Source organism: Barbus barbus (assembly GCF_936440315.1).
Source record: "Barbus barbus genome assembly, chromosome: 40".
Taxonomy (NCBI): Eukaryota; Metazoa; Chordata; class Actinopteri; order Cypriniformes; family Cyprinidae; genus Barbus; species Barbus barbus.
Genome location: NC_136718.1, coordinates 11457721 through 11478939, shown reverse-complemented (window position 1 = coordinate 11478939; position 21219 = coordinate 11457721). Strand labels below are relative to the sequence as shown.

At 37.4% G+C, this 21219-nt stretch overlaps 1 protein-coding gene across 1 annotated transcript; it reads right to left on the bottom strand.

Annotated features, from left to right (window-relative positions):
• Nucleotides 1-6154: 6154 nt before the first annotated feature.
• avpr2ab (arginine vasopressin receptor 2a, duplicate b) lies at nucleotides 6155-20924 on the bottom strand. The gene is made up of 6 exons (XM_079400499.1): nucleotides 20605-20924; nucleotides 12266-12652; nucleotides 11053-11298; nucleotides 10824-10970; nucleotides 9148-9778; nucleotides 6155-7629 (listed from the first exon to the last, which is right to left on the bottom strand). The coding sequence occupies exons 2-6, from the start codon at nucleotides 12647-12649 to the stop codon at nucleotides 7427-7429; spliced, it is 1611 nt and encodes a 536-aa protein (XP_079256625.1). The 5' UTR covers nucleotides 12650-12652; nucleotides 20605-20924; the 3' UTR covers nucleotides 6155-7426.
• Between the last annotated feature and the right edge of the window lie 295 nt (nucleotides 20925-21219).

The window sequence follows — 21219 nt, the reverse complement described above, 5'->3', positions numbered from 1 at the left end:
AGGGAAAGCGAGATATATAGCAGGCTGCTATATGTATTAATTGAAGACATCAACTGTGTTCAGCATAGATGCATTAAATTGGTGAAAAGTGACAGTTAAAGACGTTTATGTTACAGAAGATTATTATATTTCACATAAATGGATCAAAACTCCATATTTTTAGTGTTTTCCACAAAACAATTCCACAAAAATATTATGTAGCCTAACTGTTTTCAGCTTTGATAATAATAAGAAATATTTCTTGGCATATTAGAATTATTTCCGAAGGATCTTGTGATCCTGAAGAGTGGAGTAATGAAGCTGAAAAGTCATCTTTGCATCACAGGAATCAATTACTTTTGAAAATATATAATAGAAACAGTTATTTTAAATTGTAATGATATGCCACAATATTAATGTTTTACTGTATTTTGATCAAATAAATGCAGCTTTTATTATGTGCATAAAAGACTTATTTAAAAAAAAAAACTTTTTGAATCTTACTGACCCCAAACTTTTTCTTTTTTTTGTGGTTATATATAACTATCATATTGTGTGCAGCACTACACAGTATTCAGTAAGCAGTAAGCTAGTATTCCATTCCAGACATATCCACTTTCACTCTGTTCACTCATAGTATCCCTTGTGGCCCTTTAAGAGTTGACCCCACAGGCTTGAATAACCAGTTAACAGGGTTTAACACACATGTAAGAATGAGGTGTGCATTACAGTTAATCTTTTCTTTCTAAGTGTCCTCTGATGGTGATGATCAGATGTCAGATGGAATTTAACTGGTAATTTTTTTTCTAAAAACACAGAAGCATCTCCTTATACAGTCAAGCTGCAGTGTGGTTTGCTCTTTTGACATGCAGTGATGCCTGTCATGTTTTTGGTTTGATTTAAAGATGATGGGAGGCTTCTTTGCATAAAGGAAAGAGACGGGTACATGCGGCCACCTCTTTTGACCCCAGACATGGCACCCGTCTTCCTGTCATCTCCTGTGAGGTAAAGCCATGCCAGCCGGCAGAGGCAGAGGCAGAGTAAACCGAAAGCAAATCCACAAGCAGTCAGTTTCTTCTGTCCTCTCTGCACTGGAAATCCATATCTAATGCATTCAGTTTTTGAGCTCTATTGTTTCACAAGCCCTTCCAACAACATCGAGCCATCCGCATGTCACAAAGTATCCAGGATGAGGAACACTAGTATTAATATCTATAGTCAATTCTCATAAAATTACAATTCAACTGTACAACTATGTCACATAATGTCATACTATGTCATATAACATGTTTGCAACATGTTTGTAATGCATGTATGTAAACATACATTCGCTCAGTATTATTTCTAGCTAGATGGTTTTAAGCATAAAAGTACCTTTAGAATTGGTCAAGACTCAAAACTTTATTTCCTCTCCATGTAGACAAAGCTTCTTTTTACTATCTGGTGAGATATCAGTTGATGTGAGTGATGTAAACCCATTGGCTGAGACTCGACTTCAACTTTTTCAAGTGAGTTGCGCACATACTGCCTTACAGCTGTAGCTATTCATTAAAAAAATTGTGTTCTTGAGGTGCAAAACATTTTCTGCAGTTGTCACACAAAGTTTATGTATGCCCTATGTTTACCTTATCAAGAAAATAAGAAGGACCAAAATAAAGAACAACAAAGTGTAAATTGATATAAAAAATAATTTATTACAATGGTGATCGTATTTTAGGTACTGCACATCTTGTCAATTAAATATGTGCTAAATAATTGTATGATTATCCATCAATATGCATTGAGTATAACAAAAAGTTCACTAGCAGTTAGTTTTCTCAATGTTTCCAATATCTGATCTTATCTATTCTTACTAATACCTAATGGTTAGTAGTTTACAGTTAATCACAGTCATTGATATACTGTTGGACAATAATATATTGAAAAACAGTATATTTGTCCCAATCAACGCTGATTGTTCATGGAAATTATGTGATTTTTGCTTTTTTGTTAAATGGGGAAAATAATAATGCATTTCCAATCAGCAAGAATTTCAATTATTTTGTCTTCAAGCATGAAATGTTATAAGTCAATGTATTTCAAAACTACAAAAATGTTACTAAATTGGTAGTTCATTTCTTATCAAGCTAAGAGTAAGCGAGTTTTGGACTTCCAGAATGAATTTATGATTGAAATATGTGTATATATTAATAATTTTGAGAAGTGTAGCCTCCTAAAACTACCACAGACACTACTGAATTCCTAATCGCACTGACTGAGCACCTCAAGAATCTGTGTTAGAAACATACATGTACATACTGTGTATATATATATAATACTTTTTTTATAAAGCACTTAAGTTGCAATGTACTATTTTTTTTCTTAAACCTTCAACACTTCATTATATTTATAATATTATCTGTACAAATAAATTACTCTGAAGCATGTGAATGGTCCCCTGATTCCAGATGAGAAAAAAATTTAACACAAAAATCAAGCAAATACCAGAGGTAGAGCATGAGTGATTAGTGTGTACATATATACATAATAGAGATTTCAATTGTGACAGTTGAAATTTTGCTATACTATTTAGATTGAAAATTGACCTGTGTATTGCTGTTCATACCATTACCGTTTCTTCTGTAAAAAAAGTAATTTCTCACCCAAAGAATTTCCACTGATTTTTACAAAGATTTCCCAGGACTGTGAGGATATGTATAGTGCCTATAGAAAAATCCACAAAAACTGGATTTATCACAACTTTGCAAATTTGTTAAAAAGGAAACACTGAAAAAAAATGGCATTACACAAGTATCCGTACCCTTTGCTATGACACTTGAAATGTAGATCAGGAGCATTTCAGTTTCACTGGATCGTCTTTGAGATGCTTCTATACTCCGACTGGAGTTAACCTGTGGCAAAGTCAGTTGATTGGACATGATTTGGAAAGGCACACACACCTGCCTATATGAAGTTTAACACCTGAAATGGATGTCAGAGCAAAAATTAAGCAATGAGGTCAAAGGAATGGCCTGCACAGCTGAGAGACAGGATTGGGTTGAGACAATCTGTGTTGAAAGTTCACAGGAGCATTTGGCCTCCATAATCCTTTATGGATGAAGTTTGAAACAATCAGGACTCTTCCTAGATCTAGCCTCCTGGCCAAACTGAGCAATCGAAGGAGGAAGGTCTTGGTTTTAGAGGTGATCAAGACATTAATGGTCACTCTGGTTGAGCTCCACGATCTTATATGGAGATGGGAGAAACTTGCAGAAGGACAAACATCACTGCGGCACTCCACTAATCTGGGCTTGATGGCAAATTGAGCAAACTCAAGCTTCTCCTCAGTAAATATACATGAAACCCTGATTGGAATTTACAAAAATACACCCAAATAACTCTCAGACTATGAAAATAAAAGATTCTCTGGTCTGATGAACCTTAATCCCTTATTCTTGTCTGAGGGAAACCAAACACTGCTCATCACCTGCATAATACCATCCCAACGGTGAAGCATGGTGGTGGCAGCATCATGCAGTGGGGGTGTTTTTCAGCGGCAGGGACTGGGGAAGTGATCAGAGAAGACGGAAAGCTAAATGCAGCTAAATACAGAGATATCCTTAATGAAAATCTGGTTCAGAGCGCTCAGAATTACAGACTGGGTTGAAAGTTCACCTTCCAACATGACAATCACCCGCCGCACAAAGCAAAGACAATGGAGGAGTGGCTTAGGGACGACTCTATGAACGTCCTCGAGTGGCCCAGCCAGAGTTGAAACCTATAAAGGGCTGTCCACCGATGGTCCCCAGCCAACCTGACAGAGCTTGAGATGATCTAAAGAGAAGAATGGCAAAAAAAAACAAATGCAGGTGTGCAAATCTTGTTGCATCATACCCAAAAAGACCTGAGGCTGTAACTGTTGCCAAAGTGCTTTAACTAAGTTTTGAGTTAAGGGTATGAAGACTTGTGCAATGTCATTTTTTCGGTGTTTCCTTTTTAATAAAAAAAAATTTCTTTGTCATTATGGTGAGTGGGGTGTAGATTTATGTGGAAAAAAGTAATTTAAAGCAGTTGAACATAATGCAACATAACTAAATGTGAAAAAATTACGGGTATGAAGACTTTCTATAGGCACTGAACATTGTATTACAACCCGAATTCCGGAAATGTTGGGAAGGCGTTTTTTAAATTTGAATAAAATGAAAACTAAAAGACTTTCACAAATCACATGAGCCAATATTTTATTCGAAACAGAACATAGAGAACATAACAAATGTTTAAACAGAGAAATCTGACACTTTTATCCACTAAATGAGCTCATTTCAAATTTGATATCTGCTACAGGTCTCAAACAAGTTGGCACGGGGGCAACAAAGAAATTGCAAGGCTGAAAAAGCAAGAAATTTTGAAAAGATTCAGCTGGGAGAATATCTAGCAACTAATTAAATTAATTGACATTATGTCTGTAACATGATTAGCTATAAAAGGGATGTCTTAGAGAGCCAGAGTCTCTCAGAAGTAAAGATGGGCAGAGGCTCTCCAATCTGTGAAAGAGTGCGTAAAAAGATTGTGAAAAACTTTAAAAACAACGTTACTCAACGTCAAATTGCAAAGGCTTTGCAAATTGAATCATCTACAGTGCATAATATTATCAAAAGATTCAGAGAAACTGGAGAAATCTCTGAGCATAAGGGACAAGGCAGAGGACCTTTGTTGGATGCCCGTGGTCTTTGGGCACTCAGACGACACTAAATCACTCGTCGGCATGATTCTGTCATTGACATTACTAAATGGGCCCAGGAATGCTTCCAGAAACCACTGTTGGTAAACACAATCTGCCTGCCATCTGCAGATGCCAACATCAGAAGCCAGCATCTCTGATGTTATGGGGGGTATGACGTCTATTTCAGGGAAGGCCTTGTGTATTTCAGCAGGACAATGCAAACCCACATACTGTAGCTATAACAACAGCATGGCTTTGTAGTAGAAGGCTCCGGGTGTTGTTTTGTCCTGCCTGCAGTCTAGATCTTTCACCTATAGAGAACATTTGGCGCATCATTAAACGAAAAATACGTCAAAGATGACCACGAACACTTCAACAGCTGGAAACCTATATCAGGCGAGAATGGGACCAAATTCCAACACCAAAACTCCAGAACCTCATAACCTCAATGTCCAGACGTCTTCAAACTGTTTTGAAAAGAAGAGGAGATGTTACACCATGATAAACATGCCCCCTGTCCCAACTATTTTGAGACCTGTAGCAGGCATCAAATTTGAAATGAGCTCATTTTGTGCATAAAATTGTACAATTTCTCAGTTTAAACATTTGTTATGTTATCTATGTTCTATTGTGAAGAAAATGTTGGCTCATGTGATTTGAAAGTCTTTTATTTAAACGTCCCAACATTTTTGGAATTCGGGTTGTAGTTGTACTGAAATGCATTACACACTCACCAGCTTCTAAACAATGTGTTATGTCTTTGCTTTGGTACATTAACCCACAAAAATGACCAACACAAAAAATGAGATTTCCTTCTGCGGTAGTCAAGTGTAGATTTCTGTCCACTGCCAGGGCTTCTAGTCATTTAAGAGCTAATACTGTAGACCAATTCAATTCACAGTGTCTTCTGAATGCTTTACATTTGCAGTCTTTCGGATGAGATGTTAAACCGAGGTCCTGACTCTCTGTGGTCATTAAAAATCCCAGGATGTCCTTCGAAAAAGAGTAGGGGTGTAACCCCGGCATCCTGGCCAAATTTGCCCATTGGCCTCTGACCATCATGCCTCCTAATCATCCCCATACATTGATTGGCTGCATCACACTGGCTGTGTCCAAATTCAGGGTCTGCATCCTCCTTAGGATCCTTCCTACCCGGTTGAAGGAGGAGGGATCTTCCGACGTCCGCAAAACCCGGAAGTCGGTGTTTGTGAATTTGGACAGCCTACCCTTCTTTCAGTTCCCTCCCTTACCCGTTGCTCATATCCTGTCGCCTAGCAACCGTGACAGCGCCAAGCAAGAAGCGGGAAAATGGACAAACAAAGAGTTATTCTCCTCATTTTAATTCTTTTGGAAGAAATAAAGCAATTAAATAAATTAAATACTTTCTTTGCTCGTTGTCGGAGAGTTTTTTATATCAGACTACAAGACAGTCACATCCAGGTAAGCCATTATAGCCTATTTTTATTTGTTTTTAAGTATTCTACTAATTTCTCCTACAAATTCATTGAGCCGAAGCATAAACTTTAGCTTGTTTTGTCAGAGAAACTCCTCTCCCACTCCGCTACCGCTCGCTTCGTCCGCCATTACGCTCTGCCGAAAAGAATTATGGGATAGGTAGGACGGGAAAGGATCCACCACACCCATCCTTCCAATTCGGGGAAAAGGAGGACGTATTTGTGGGCCGCATTTGAAGAATCCTACGAATTTGGACAGCCTTCGTCGCGGCGCTGTGACGTAACATCCTTCAAATGAGTACTCCGAAGGATGCAGACCCTGAATTTGGACACAGCCTCTGTCTCCTGTCCACCAATAAGCTAGTGTGTGGTGGGAGTTCTGGCGCAATATGGCTGCCGTCGCATCATCCAGGTGGATGCTACACATTGGTGGTGGATGAGGAGATCCCCCAGAGTACATACATTGAGTACCCAGAAAAGCGCTATATAAATGTAACAGATTATTATTATTATTATTTGATATATAGATTAAATATGATTCGGAAAGTCACTGTGTCACTAAACTGCCACGGTGTTTGATTCCCACAATCAGGCTGATATTTTCATAACATTCTTGCTGGTGGTGGATATGTTCCCATGAGTCTCTCATTTGCAGCATCTTGCTGCAAGATGTCCGGAGTACAGCCAGATAACATTTTGTCCATTCTGTATACATTGTTCACATCCTTTTTTCTCTTCCTACTCTCGCATTTTCCACACTTACTTTGTACTGTAAATTCTGATATAATCCTGCAACCCTAATCTATGAAAACCATCCATGAAAGAAAGATGGAGAAGAATGGAGGACCTCCGATCCTTTGCTTCCTAACCTTCCTCTTGATTCATCACTCCAGTCTGCTCTCATGTAACTGAATGGACAGCTGTGTGTAAAATGCACTGGGCATGGCAACACAATTTTGTCTTTGTAATTGATGTAACACTGTCGATGACTGATCAGTATCTGCTTTTCAGATTGTGTAACCGCCATGTACCTGAATCTAAAGTAGCCAGCCAGGACATTACCCCAGTCCCGTACAAAACGGTACACTTTTTGCACATTTGTGCCATTGGCACTTGTCCATGAAGACTGTAGGGCATCCCATTTCTCATTTTAAATTCTAAAAAGGTGTTTAAGAGCCCAGCTGCACTATTATGTCATCAACACGTGGGCAAAGAGTGGTATTTGGGACAGGATCTAGCCCGTCTCATCTGTGGTGTGTGTGTGCCGTGTGCAGTAGAGTCAGGCCAGAGGTCAGTATATGGAGTCCTTGGTGTTGGTTGATGTGTGAGTTGTGGTTGAGTCGTCCGGCAGCGAACCTCTGCGTGGGGATCCAGTGTGGCAGCGCAGCAGTGCGAGCAGGTCACGGGACACACTGTTGGAGAAGGCTGTGTAGATCCATGGGTTAGTGCAGGAGTTTAGACTGGCTAGAAGCATCAGGATAGTGAAAGCAGCTCCTGCATGAGCGAGAAAGGCAAGGAAATAACACTTTGCATTTATTACTGCATTGACAGCTCTACAATATTGCAATATCTTTGTGTGAATAATATGTGCAGGTCTATGAGATTTTTCCCTGTTTTATCATCTATCAGTTGAAAGTCTTAAGATTGCTTAGAACAGTATTAGTATTAAAGCTTGGAACACAATCAGTGCAAATAATAGTAGTGACAGGAAAATTCAGAGCAAAAAGAAAATTCTTGCACTGTCTGAAGAAGGTTCTATTATGATTTAAAGTACAATAACTTCTGTTTAAAATAGAAACCTTTTGTATCATTATAAATGTTTTACTGACATTTTTGATCAATTTAATGCTTCCTTGCTGAATAAATTTCTTTCAAGCCCAAACTTATGTATAATAATGTATAATAAAAAACAAGGCAGTTAAATACGAAATATAATAATATAAGCCATATGGAACCCAATTTAAGGCTAATTTTGAAAAAAATAAAATAAATAAAAGCCTAGTCCTCTAATCTAGACAAAACCAATATTTTTTTTTTTTTACTAAAAGACTAAAACACGTCTATAGGAGTAAGTTTTCATAGTGATTTTGTTGCCAGATGGCTGGTCAAACTGTGCAGAAAGTCCAGTCTAATACTAAGGTGTAAATACCAATGAGATTACCCAACACTCAGGTGAGTCAGCAGGTGTTTGTTTGTCTACGTGTTAAGGGGAAAGCAAGCAGGGCACAGTTAAATAAAGAAGAGGACAGTAAAAAAACGGGACACGCTGAAAACATGATTGATTATTTCTGCTCCTGGAGATCTCCCCTCCCACAGACTTCAGTTGCAGCCAAGCTCTAGCACACCTGCCAGCAATTTCCAAGCAACCTTGAAGACTCTGTTGAACTGATTCATGTGTTTTTGATTGTACTTGGAACAAAACTCTGCTGGAAGGTAGATTTCTAAGAACGGGCATCTCTGTTTTTGAGATATTCCTGGAGAATGTGCTGCTTGTTTGGTTACGAACACCACCCTGCTGATGGCAAAGCTGACTTTTCAGCATCATTACTCCAGTCTTCAGTGACACGTGATCTTTTAGAAATCATTCTAACATGCTAACATTTATTATTATTATCAATGTTGAAAACAGTTGCTGCTTAATAGTTTTCTGAAAAATGTGATTTTTCAGGATTTTTGATGATTATAAAGAACATTCATTTGAAATACAAATCTTTATAAATGTCTTTACTGTCACTTTTGAGAAAATTAATGCATCCTAGCTGAATAAAAGTATTATTTTTTTAAATATTTTTTTATATATGTATTTTTCAAATCATCACTAAATTTTACTCACCCTGAAAAAAAATCTCTGGCTAAGATAATGCACATGCACAACAAAGTCCGTAGTCTGTATCAAAAAATGGATTGCCTATTTCCTATAATGATATGAACCTGTTTAAAAATACATCATACTGTTTTAGCATCTACAAAGCCTGTATGGGACATATATATTCTGTTTGCTTCAAGTCTGACCTTGGTTTGGTGGGTTGGGGTCCCAGGCTGCCCATAGCTGAACAATAAAGAAAGGAGACCAGCAGATGGTGTAGACCAACACAATGACAAGAGTCATCCTCACTGTCTTAGACATGGCCTTAGTCACACCTGGGAGAGGCGGTGGGTGCGAATAGTCGGTCGGAAGTGGAAAAGCATCTGGAAGCACACCTGGCCACAGTTCAGAAGCTCCAGAGCTATTTGGGTGTCCAGTCAATGCACACACGCTATTGGCTGATAATGACTGAGAATGGGAGGGATCTGAGAGAGGGCTGGGGGTGTTTTGCAGATGAGTTTGGCCAGAAGGGGAGGAGCTTTCTGAAGAGGGGCGTGGCCCAAAGCAAGGCTCGCAGACAGAGCTCCTACAGGGTAGCGTATGAGAGTAGCTATCATAAGGGCTTGAGGAGGACGCTGCATGATGTGAGGGGCTGCAGTGAGCTTGACTGAGTGACTGGTGACTGTGTCTGCTCTGTCTTTTTCTCTCTCTGCTCCTTCCCCTGCCCCCCTCCCATGAAGCAAAGTGGAAGAAGACAGACTTCCTCTTAAATTCTGCCGTCACCACCCGCTCAGACTTCAGGTAGATATTGTCATGGATTTCTCTGAAGATGCGAACCTGAAAAAGAGGTACATCGATGTAAACATAATCGTTCTATATGGGTCCAGAGTTGTGTGTCATTTAGAACTGAACTAAGAATGCCTTTTAAATTCCATTTAAGAGAACTCACAGAACTGTACATTTAAATGTAAGCAAATACAATTAAATGGAATAAAATTACACTTAGCAGTTATATGTTTTTGCAAAGTGTAGTAATGTGTGGTGGACATTTTATGGTGCTGTATAGGAATATTTAAACATTTTGTCTGTTTTGGCAGTTTTGAACATAATTCTGATAACCGTGCTTAATCTGTTGAGGAAATCATGTTGTTAAGAATGTGTACAGGGTCACATGTGACACTAAAATTATGTAGTAAACATTAACTAAATAACAAAATGCATAAAAAAACACCCTAGTAACCCTAGCAAGCTCAAAACAAGAAAAAAGAAGAAACAAACGAATGTACATGAATTACAATCATATGGGATGTGTTACAGGACTTTTGGGAATGTCCTTGTACTGTTTTCACAGTAAATTACATTTTAATTCATAGTTTTTTTCCCATCTCCAAAAACCATATATTTGACAATATTTTGCCAATATTCTACAGTAAATACACATATAATGTGATGTTAAACCATTTACAGTTTTTTCTTAACCATACACATTAACAACTTAGTTAACCAATTAACCTTTTTTTTCTGTTGCATTTTAGCACTTGTTTCGGGCTATGGAAATTCCTCTGTGTTGTTACAGTGATTGTTTTTAAATTGCAATTAAGTAAATTCCTCTTCCTGTCATTCAAATTCAACATCCAACTCATAAATTGAAAAGGAGCCAATTATTAAATTCTGAATTTCACCCAGCACTAACACAGCCATCAAGCTGTACCCCGCAGTGCATCTAATTCCCATTGAACATGCCAAGTCTTTGACATTTGTGTAGTATACGTCATGTTCTTATGCTATGATGCATTGTTAGACAAGAGATGTCACAGCCATACACTTAATTAAGAAAACTGTGTAGATAGTGAGAGATTGAGAAGAAAAAAGCTGGACATACCTGACAGACAGTGATGATAAAGGCTGGCAATACAAATACAGCCACAGTCATCCAGGTGACGTATGCTTTAAGACCCCACGGCTCAGCAAAGTGGCCCCAGCATTCAAACACCCCAGGGGACACCTCTGACCGCGAGAAGATAAACACCTGCGTGCAAACGAGGAGACAAAATAGTTGTGAGCCAATCAAAAAAAACAGTCAGGAATGATCTAAGACCATTTACTCCTACCTGTGGCAAACTGAGCACAAGGGCCAGGCCCCACGCAACCATAATGGGGGTGTTCCAGCGGGAGGGGGCACCTCCACGATACGCTTGCAGGGGGCAGCAGATGGCATAGTGCCGATCCACAGTCATGGCAACAATCATGTAGGAGGATGCAAACATCCCGACGGTCTGCAAATACTTGACGGAGCGACACAGAGCGTCAGGGCCCTGGAAGTGCTCTGTGATATCCCACACCAGCTGTGGCAGCACCTGGGGACAAAATAAATACATATCAAGTCAAGCGCTTTATACAATACTGATTGTGTCAAAGCAGCTTTACAGTATTAAATAGAAAATAGTGTGTCGATATTGCAAGAAGACAATAGTAAACACTCAATTTTCCAGTTAAATTCGGTTCATCATTGATTCAGTGATGTCATCGTCCAGCTCAGTTCAAATAGTATCTGTGCAATCAAGTCGACTGTATTGCCAGAAATTAAGTGTCCCCAACTAAGCAAGCCAAAGGCGACAGTGGTAAGGAACCAAAACTTCATCTGTGACAGATCTACATATATCTACTTCAGTCATGAAACTCCAGATGGTGCAGCCTGATAGGACCTTTTACACGCAGTCACGTCATGGCACAAGCTGATTGGCCTTTGCTGATTCTGCAGCCAATGAGATCGCAAACCTCCACCTCCCTCAGTGCCACTTATCTAGCAAAATTGCAATTGCGATTGAATTTTTTTTAAGTTCCAGGTTTGCTGTGCTAGTTTGTAGTGCTGCACAATTTGGCCAAAATATTTGTGATTATATATTGATGTTATTATTATCATTAAATAAAAAATATTAAACAAAATAAGAGATATTACTACTACGACTACTAATACATTTATTTCACCATAAAATTACAATACTAATATTTATCTTTCAAATGTTAAATCATGCAAACGAAAACACTTCACTCCTAAACATGCTTTTTTAATTTAGTTATATTGCAGTAGTTGAGATCTGATAATCTCACAAAGCCATATCACGATTTTTTTTTTTTTTTCAATTAATCATGCAGCCCTTATAATATCTTCTCTGCTGACAACATTACTCCCACGCCTGATATTTCAACTGCATTTTAATAAATGTAGTCTCACTATATGTTTCCATTCAGGTCAATGATTACTTAACCGTTAAGCTCATTTCACTGCACTCATCATTTTTAATAGTCTCAAGAGGCTGTTACCTGAAAGAAGGCCACTACCAGGTCAGCCACACACAGATTGACCATGAAAAGGTGCATGGGAGCGTGATGTTTCTTCCTACGCAGCAAAACCCACAGCACAAATCCATTACCCAGAGCAGTGAGCGCAAGCACCAACCCCAGCACCCCGATCTCCGCCTGGGCCAAGGCTTGGTCCCGTACCCGTGGAGGGGCAACTGGCTGGATTGTGGGCCTCGTGGTGGTCCATGTGATGTTCTCTGATGGAAACAGCCAGAGGAAAGCCCCCGTGCCCCCATAACTGCTGCTGAGATTGAAGAGGGAGCTGGACAGGTCTGGTGGCCCCTCCATCTCCAGCATAGTGCGATTGGGCTGACCCAAATTATCGTCCCAAGAGGCCATCCTCATGACCTACAATGAGAAGCACAGACATGAGAGGCAAATCCAAAACATCCTAGCACTGATCCCTCGCTGGCCTAAATTGTTAAACAAACAGTTATAAATCATTTTAATAAAATAAGGCCAAATTAATTTCATTTTGTTGGCTATTTCTGTAGCTCTTCAGCAAGAGTAAAGGAATGATGGCGTCTAAATCAAATGAAGGCATTACGATGTCTCCTATATCATCTCAAATTAATTTCTCCATCTCAGCTTCTGTTTTTAGAGACAACGCTTAAAACATCATGTTAAATCATTGTGTTTTTAGCCAAAACAATAAGAAATAAACTACACATGTACTCAACAGACTTTTGAGGTTAGTTATGATGTTTGAAAAAAAGAATGCAAATGAAAAACAAATAATAAAATTGTTTATGAATTTATTAAAGAAAATCATTGTCTTTCTGGAACCTCCACATAAAACATTCAGAAACCCCTCCTGTTTCTTTATGTCTGCCTCATTAAGATGCTGCGTGGATTATTATGACCAGCTGCTAAAGCAAATTTATTTAGAGAATATCTGAAAGGAAAATCTGAGATTCTCTTGGGATCTACTCATCCTTTATCTCCAGACACAGGGAAACATATTTGCGGTGAGACTGAGAAAAAATAGGAAAGAAATATGGAAACAATTATGGTTTAAATCTCTCTTTTGGATACACAGTGTATGACTGAGGCATGGAGGAGGGAGGTGGGCAGGAGGACAGGCTTTTAAGGACTAAATGGAGAAGAATGCAGATTTTAAAGGTGTCTGTAATTATTATGTGCTGACATACAATATATAACTGAAATGGAAAGCCCAAGAGTAAGTTTTGCTTTTACTTGCATTAAACTTCATTTTTTGGCTAATTTACTGAATACGTTTATAAATTGCACACTTTTAAAGTGCATGCAATTTATCGTTCATGCATACTGGTATTAAGGAAATATTAAATCAAATATGAGTGAAAGTGCGAAAGCATTTAAGAAAACAATATTGGCTAATAAAGGTAGAACAGAGTGGGTTATTGGAAAGAGCGCTGCCACTATGAGGAGAAAATGTGTGGCTGTATTAAGTCTCACACAGACAGATTTGAAGGACTAGTCTTATTAATTATTTTAATACATTAAAATAAACAAAACAGAGTACAGACATTTATAATGTTACAAAACATTTCTATTTCAAATAAATGCTGTTCTTATTAACGTTCTATCAAATCCTGAAAAATAAATAAAGGTTTCTTTCAAAAATGAAAAAAAAAAGAAATAAAAAAAAAGCAGCACAATTGTTTTCAACATTGATAATAATAAGAAACGTTTCAAATCAGCATGCCTTGGTGAGCATAAGAGACTTCTTTTAAAAACATTTAAAAAAAAAATCTTACCAAACTGAAACTTTTGAATGTGTAAATCATTTCAATATTTAAAAATATGTTGTAGTCACTGGAAAACAAGGCATTGATTTTGTGTGGTTTTCTCTGATATTTTCTTTGATTCTTCTGGTGTTTGTTAGCTCATACATGCTGCTTAGCCTTCCATGTGTGTATTCCTGTCAATGTGTTTATGATTTATGTGAGGACTAGCAAGAATGGAACCAGAAAGCTTTCGAATGCGGTTTGTTTTCAAATTAGCTCTTGATTCAAGTCCAAGTCTCTGAGACCTGCAATATTTCATTCACTTCATTCATCCTCACTCACTCACTCTTGCTCTCACTCACTCCTTCCATCTGGAGTGGTGGTTTTCATCTTGCATTTGCATAATCAATTCACAACAGAAATATCCACTTCAGAGCTGTGCTGGTTACAGAGTCCTAATGAAGTCCTTCCAATTGTAACACAAAGCCTGGCAAGGTCTCCCTTTGACGTTGCCTGCGGAAAGCCCGTCAGTTGCTCTTGCTGTCCAGTTTGTCGTCTGTTCGCACTCTTTGCAAGTCCCAACTACTTTCCATTACCTACTTTGATACCTCCTGGGAAATTACAGAAAGAGCCTCCTTGCACGCTCTGGGTCTTTTAAATGTGTCTGATGCACTTGTGCTGGGACTGGCTATTCATCAGACTGAAAGTGGCTCTGTGATGTGCCCCTGCTTGGCATGTGTGCATGAAGCGCTCAGCCGGGTCTACCCACAAGATAAAGCGTAAAAATGAGATCTCTTTCATTTCTCATGTTGAAATTACATGGAGAGCAAATGGAATCTCAGAAAATCTCCAGAAATATCACATGTGTCTTATCCATGGTTTTAAAAGAGATTGCAATAATTTCACACAATGTGGTCAGATTTGTCAAGAAAGAGTCTGCGATCAAATGATCAGAGATTTTATTAACTCATAAAACACTGACTACACTAAAAAATAATGTAGGTTTTCTTTAAAAATATATATATATTTTACAAACACTTCCAAAGAAACAGCAAGTAACATTAAATCAAAAATGAAATTTTGGAGTAGAAAAACTGAGATAATAATTTCTTGTAAAATATACTCCAATAATATTTGTTTTATTCAGAATTTAAAAAAAAATTATATTTTTTTGCAGTGTGGTAATTTGTGTAAAAATTTATTAAAAAGGTAATATGTGAAAATTATGCTCTAAATCAGAATTACATACATTTTTAACAATCCCATATTTTTTACCTGAAATATATTTGTACATTTTTCCTTAATGTAATATTAATATTTACTGTATTTATACTACATGCTCTATTTTTACTTGGTTTTCACAACTATGCATTGTAATATTTCCATTTTAGCATTGAACATTAAAATAAATAATCGTTGAAGACTAAATTCATGTGGCCTTTGAATTTTATAACTCTAAACTCTTACTGTATATCAAAGATCTCATTGTTTTTATTAATCCTAAAGATTTTAGAAGAAACATCTTTTTAACACTATTGAAAATAAAGGTTGTTTGTTGGCATCTATGGTTCTATAAACATCCATGGAACCTTTCCATTGTACAAAAGGTTCTCAATACTAAAAAAAGGTTCTTCAGATTTTGAAAATGTTCTTCACACAGAAAATAATGGCTCTTCACCAAAAGGTTCTTTGGGGAACCAAAAAAGCATTGGTGTGAAAACTTACATTTTGGAACCTTTATTTTTTTTTTTAAGAGTGTCTCCTGACCTACGAAAGAGCAACCTCTGTGCAATCAAAGAATCCGATCAAAACCACACCAAAGCTAACAGAGATGTGTTCTCTGTCTCTCAAACCTCCATCTGCTGGTTATCAGATGGACACTAAAAATATTTCACGTTTCCCGTGGTGCTCTGCTTAGAGGTCAAGGGGGCCGTGGAAAAAGAGGAGATGAGAGTCGAGGATGTGAAAGCCAACTGTGGAGAGCAGCAGTACGCTCGTCCGTCGCTCTTGCTCCTTTGCTCCTTTCTCAGTTTGTATTCCTCCCTCTGTTCTCTACTGCTGTCCATAGTATCTGACTTTCACGTAAATATTATCCTTTTACCAGATCAGCCTGTCCTTGATATCTCCTGATCTATTCCAGCAACAGAACAGTAACAGTTTTAGCAAAACTCAACCTGGTTCTTCACTTCGCAGCTGAGCTCTTAATGTTGATGGTCAGATGTAACTACTGCCTTTCAGATCTCATCTGCTGAATGACTCTCACAGGTTTTAAAAATGATGCTTCCCAAACCTGTGCCCTTCACAAAATGCTCGGTGCCACCCCAGGGTCATATGACAAGAGGAAAGGACGGGCAAGGCACAGCAATGGGGTGCACTGGGACTTGAGCCTGTGACCCTTAAGCAGCACATTCTAAAGATGCCTTTTGCCATCAGATAAATAAATATGGTGAAAAATGAGAGAATAAATATGGTGAAAAATGAGAGAGGAAAGAGGTGGACAAGAAAAAGAGAGGGCATACAGAAATGCACAATGAAAATTGAGTGAATTTAAAAATCAGAGAGAAAAATTATATAAAACCTCAGGTGTTTACTATATAATATTATATCACTGGTTAAATTACTGGAATAATGATAAGTAAAAATTAAATTGTACTTGGCAATTATATATGGTAAGAAATACATTTTAAATATATTAAAAAAAAAAAATACACAAAATGGGCAAAAATGGCCAATATAGATTTAAAAAATATATTTACATAAAAATATTTTTTTTGTAACTTTTTTGTGTATGTATATACAAACTTTTTTTTTTTTTTTTTTTGGAAAAACACTGTTTACAGCATACATGTGAAAGGCACTTTGCCAATAATCTTTGTGTGTGTGTGTGTGTGTTTTTCAGAAATGTATTATATTTCAAATCAGAAAACTATGATATGATAATGGTGAACTGAAATTGGTCAACGCTTGTGTTTTGGTTAGGTTGGGGTCAGCCTTATAGTGGGTTGTGTTGCTGTTTCTAATGTTAACTTGTGGTTCATTATTTCAATGCAAAACATTTTTATGTTTTCTGTATTTTAGTAGAATTTCTGTAAATTGCATTTAAAAGCGATAAAACAAATCCTCGAAGACTTACATAAGAACAGAGCAAAAGCTTGACTGAGAACATAGCAGATGACAACAGTTGTACAAATAGTCACTAATGTCTTTAATATCTGGCTTAGCAAAGTGTCAATTGGTCTGTGAGCTTTTAAGACAGAACACTACTTTCACAATAACAATTAAACAGTGAAAGAGCAATAATTTAAATTACGACCCACTGGACTCTGGGAACCAAAGTCTTACCTCCAGCGCCACAGACATCACTATGACCTAATAAATTCAATCTACAATTTAAATGTGTTATATAAATTTACAAGTTAATTGTGCAGCAAAGACTACATTGCATAATATTCATATTGAAAATAGAAAATTGGCTTAGAGATGGTCGACCAGGATGGTTTCTTTAATCCTTCTGCCGCTGAGTATGAGTGGCCCGATCTCACACTGAGCGGTGATGAAGTGCTGATAAGGAATTTATCAATGTACGTCAGCACATCAGAGGAGAGCATTATGTGGCTACACTGGAATCCGTGTGCGTGCGTGTCTGGTGGACTAGGTGAAAAAGACGTGTATGGAAAGTAATCCCTAATTTATGAACGTCTCCCAGAAATGCCTCACAGCAGGAGAAGCTACTGTGTAGTGCAGCATCCCCATCTTTAAACGGATGATAGAGAAGAATAGAGAGATTGAAAAGAAGGTGTCAAATGACGGCAGCAGATCACTTGTGTGTCTCCTTTCTAATATAAGTAGCTGTCTGCCAGTCACATAAGTCTGAGACCACTTTAAAATCTGTATTTTTCCCATTGAAGCCTGAAAGTAATTTGAATGTTGAGGTTTTTAAAAATGAAAAACAAGAAAAGTTATGATGTAGCTACAATTAATAAGAAATATTTCAGATTCTGCACCTTATTTTTTGGGCCAGTAATCAATAATGCAAAATAGAACCATTTCCACTAGTTGTCTAAAACTTTTGGTTTCAACTGCACACATATCTAACTTTAACTAAATCATTCTACATAGTCTTGGCTTTTATTAAATATTTATAAAAAAAAACAAAAAAAACAACACTTGCAAGTACATCTAGCTCCTTTATTTTACGTCTTTGTCAATCACAGGAAAACAGCCACACCACAGGAAGGATGACTGAGTGATCCACCTATTTTCATCTGTTAGCGCTTTTGTTTATCTAACCCATTCCCACTGTCTGTTTGTCCTTTCATGTTTCAGCTCTGTTCTGCGCTTGGGTCAGAACCCCAGAGTCCCTCCCAAAAACACACCTGCATTCCTCCAACCCTGACAGACATTTTAGTACAGTATAGTTTAGTGAGGTATAGAGCAACAAACTATTTTTTCTTTGCAGATATTTAATATAGAGTTTTTTCAGGTAGGTACAAATTGTATACATGATGCATGAATGTGTGTGTGTGAGAATGAAGACATGGAGATCTTGGAAATTTGTTCATGCACTCATGACTTCAGTGAATGACTCCAAATTTACTCTAACTCATCACATATATGCCTGTTTAAGCAGATCACAGTCTTTAAATGCAGACTGAAACCTTGAAAAAAATTAAAATAACACAACCGAAACTACAAAAACAATATGAGCAAACAGTCCATACCCTATTATCCTGCTTTACTCTGCATAGTCTGGGCCATACTCAACAGGGGAAGCATAAGCGAAAACATCATGAGGCATCAATGGACTTTGAAACCTCTCAGGTTCACAGAGAGAAGCTGTGTGTTTGTTTACTTGTAACAGGATTCTGTCCATGATTTCAAAGTTCTTTGGGAGGCACATTAACCCAACTCTGGTAAACACACTGAAATGTGGAACAGCTGTGGGCAACTAACTTTACCTAGTCATTTTTTCTCAGTCCACAGATTCATGAAGCTTTGTAAGGTTTCAACAAAAGCAGGTCACCCATGTTTATTCAAGATGACTGTGATTCCAGTTTAGCAGCGTTAACAGGTTGGCATAGCTACTTTTGTTTTCTAAATCCTTAACAATAAAGCATGCAATTTTAATGAGTCACTGCATTAAGTTTTTCTTCTCTGGATTAATGCATGTAATCTATTTGTAAGCCTACATATATTAATTTAAGCCTAAATTCCTGTTCACAAAATTCTTTATAAGACAATCAATCATACATGTGACTGCCCCACATAATCACAATGACCAAATGTCCAGTGACTCAGCGGCCGTTCATGGGTAAAGCTTTTCATGAAAGACTGTAAAGCATTTTCGAGTCTTACATAGGCTCCTATGTGTGTACATGAGGATGATGGATGTACTGTGACCTTTACAGCTGACCTCAGCCATCAAAATCCACTGGACCGAATGGGCGTTTACCTCAAAATGCGATGAAGCGCAATCATTTAATGAAATGGTTTATACTGCATTGTGTTCTGAAGTTAATTATTTCAACATAACTCTTTAACCTTCAATCTAGTGGGCTCCATGCATATTCTGCCCATATTCTTCACTCTAAAAAAATCATGTTTAGATGTATTATCAAAACCTGGCAGCTATAGCCTTGCCAGAAATTCAGAAAAAGTGTTCCAGGCATTTCAAGATGGCTGTATAAAACTATATACCAACCTACTTTAACTATTCAAACATGACACAATGAAACAAACCTCATTACGTTTTCCATGAGCGTTCAGAATGTGCACAATATTATCCACATGAACACAAAACACTTTTAGGGTAACACACATTTGACATTCGATGCACTAAATAACTAAGCAATATCAATGTTACCTACACCTATTTAAATAAAATAGCCTATGATTAAATATGAGGCATCACACAGGGAAGTCTGGGAATGTTATTTAACTGTTTATCAGGCGAATGATTTTATATAGCTACAAAAACACATTTTAACATATGTACATGGGTTGCTTTAACAATAAATATGTTGTCAAGTTATGTAGATTATAAGGTAGTATAACTCATATTTCATTACATATTTACAGTAATCTAAGGTAAGTTAGTTAAGCAATTAAGTTTTTTTAAACTAGTATTTTACATAATCTTCCTTTTCAAAATATTTTAAAAGTCATAAATTCAGAAATCATTAAGTGCTCGATCGACACATTAATAAATGTTATTTTATCTTTACTTCTTAACTCATGTCTCTAAAGTAAGAAAATGCTTACGGTAATAGACACATTTTGGGGGGGGTTAACAAATTAAAAATACATTTGCGATTCACCTGGTTGGTCTTCAGGTCATTTGAAAAAGGTAGGTTACAATATTTAGTTAATACAAGCTTATATCATTTTAGTTTGTGTTATTTTTAAACACTGGGAAAACCAGGATCGTTATTTCGATGCTTGAAGACTCAATACATAATACTAACCAAATATTTGAAGGTATTCAATAAAATTAAAAGTCGTTTGACATTGTAGCACCTGAAAGGAGCACGTGAGTGACAGACATAGTTGAGTGGTGCGCGTGAACAGAAAGAGCTATATGTGAGCACTTACCGTCAGGCAGCTCCGTTTCTTCACTGTAAGTATAGCACTTTGCGATATAATCCACAGTTTTCTTCGCGTACTAAGCCATATAATGCTCTGTCCATGCCACGTCCACGCCTTCTATATTGACACTCAATCTGTTTTAGATATCCGCCGTCTACCATTGTAACTTTGTTTGGGAATTATGTCAAAATATGCCAAAATATTCTGTTCTGCCAGTCAAAGCTTATTTTACCTACAGCGCTCCTATCATTTCAGCTTTCAGATAGAATAGCAAAGTGCGTCTATATCTCATTATATATGTCTTTCTCATGCTCTCTGTCTGTTATGTCTCAGCAGGCTATATTCTCTGATTCTGTTCCTCCTACTGTCTCCCTCCCTCTCAAAGAACTCCTCCCTAGCCCTCATTAACTTTCATCCACACTCCAAAACCTTCCTTCATCCAGTTTCTCTAAACAGATTCTTTCAAAAATGAATCACTGCAGACAGATAGATAGAGAAAGAGAGAGAGAGAGAGAGAGAGATAAAGGGAAACAAAAATATTTAGTTACACTTCTAAATAGTATTTACATATTTAACCAGCATGTAATTGTAGTACATTCCTACATTAATTAGGCTAATCAG

What these genes read in the sequence shown, in the direction of transcription:
- avpr2ab (XM_079400499.1), bottom strand. Translation starts at nt 12,649, where the DNA reads ATGAGGATGGCCTCTTGGGACGATAATTTGGGTCAGCCCAATCGCACT. An exon ending in TTGTGCTCAGTTTGCCACAG is followed by an intron (nt 10,971 to 11,052) that starts GTAGGAGTAAAT and finishes GTTTGCACGCAG; the next exon opens with GTGTTTATCTTCTCGCGGTC. An exon ending in CCCCAACCCACCAAACCAAG is followed by an intron (nt 7,630 to 9,147) that starts GTCAGACTTGAA and finishes TCGCTCATGCAG; the next exon opens with GAGCTGCTTTCACTATCCTG.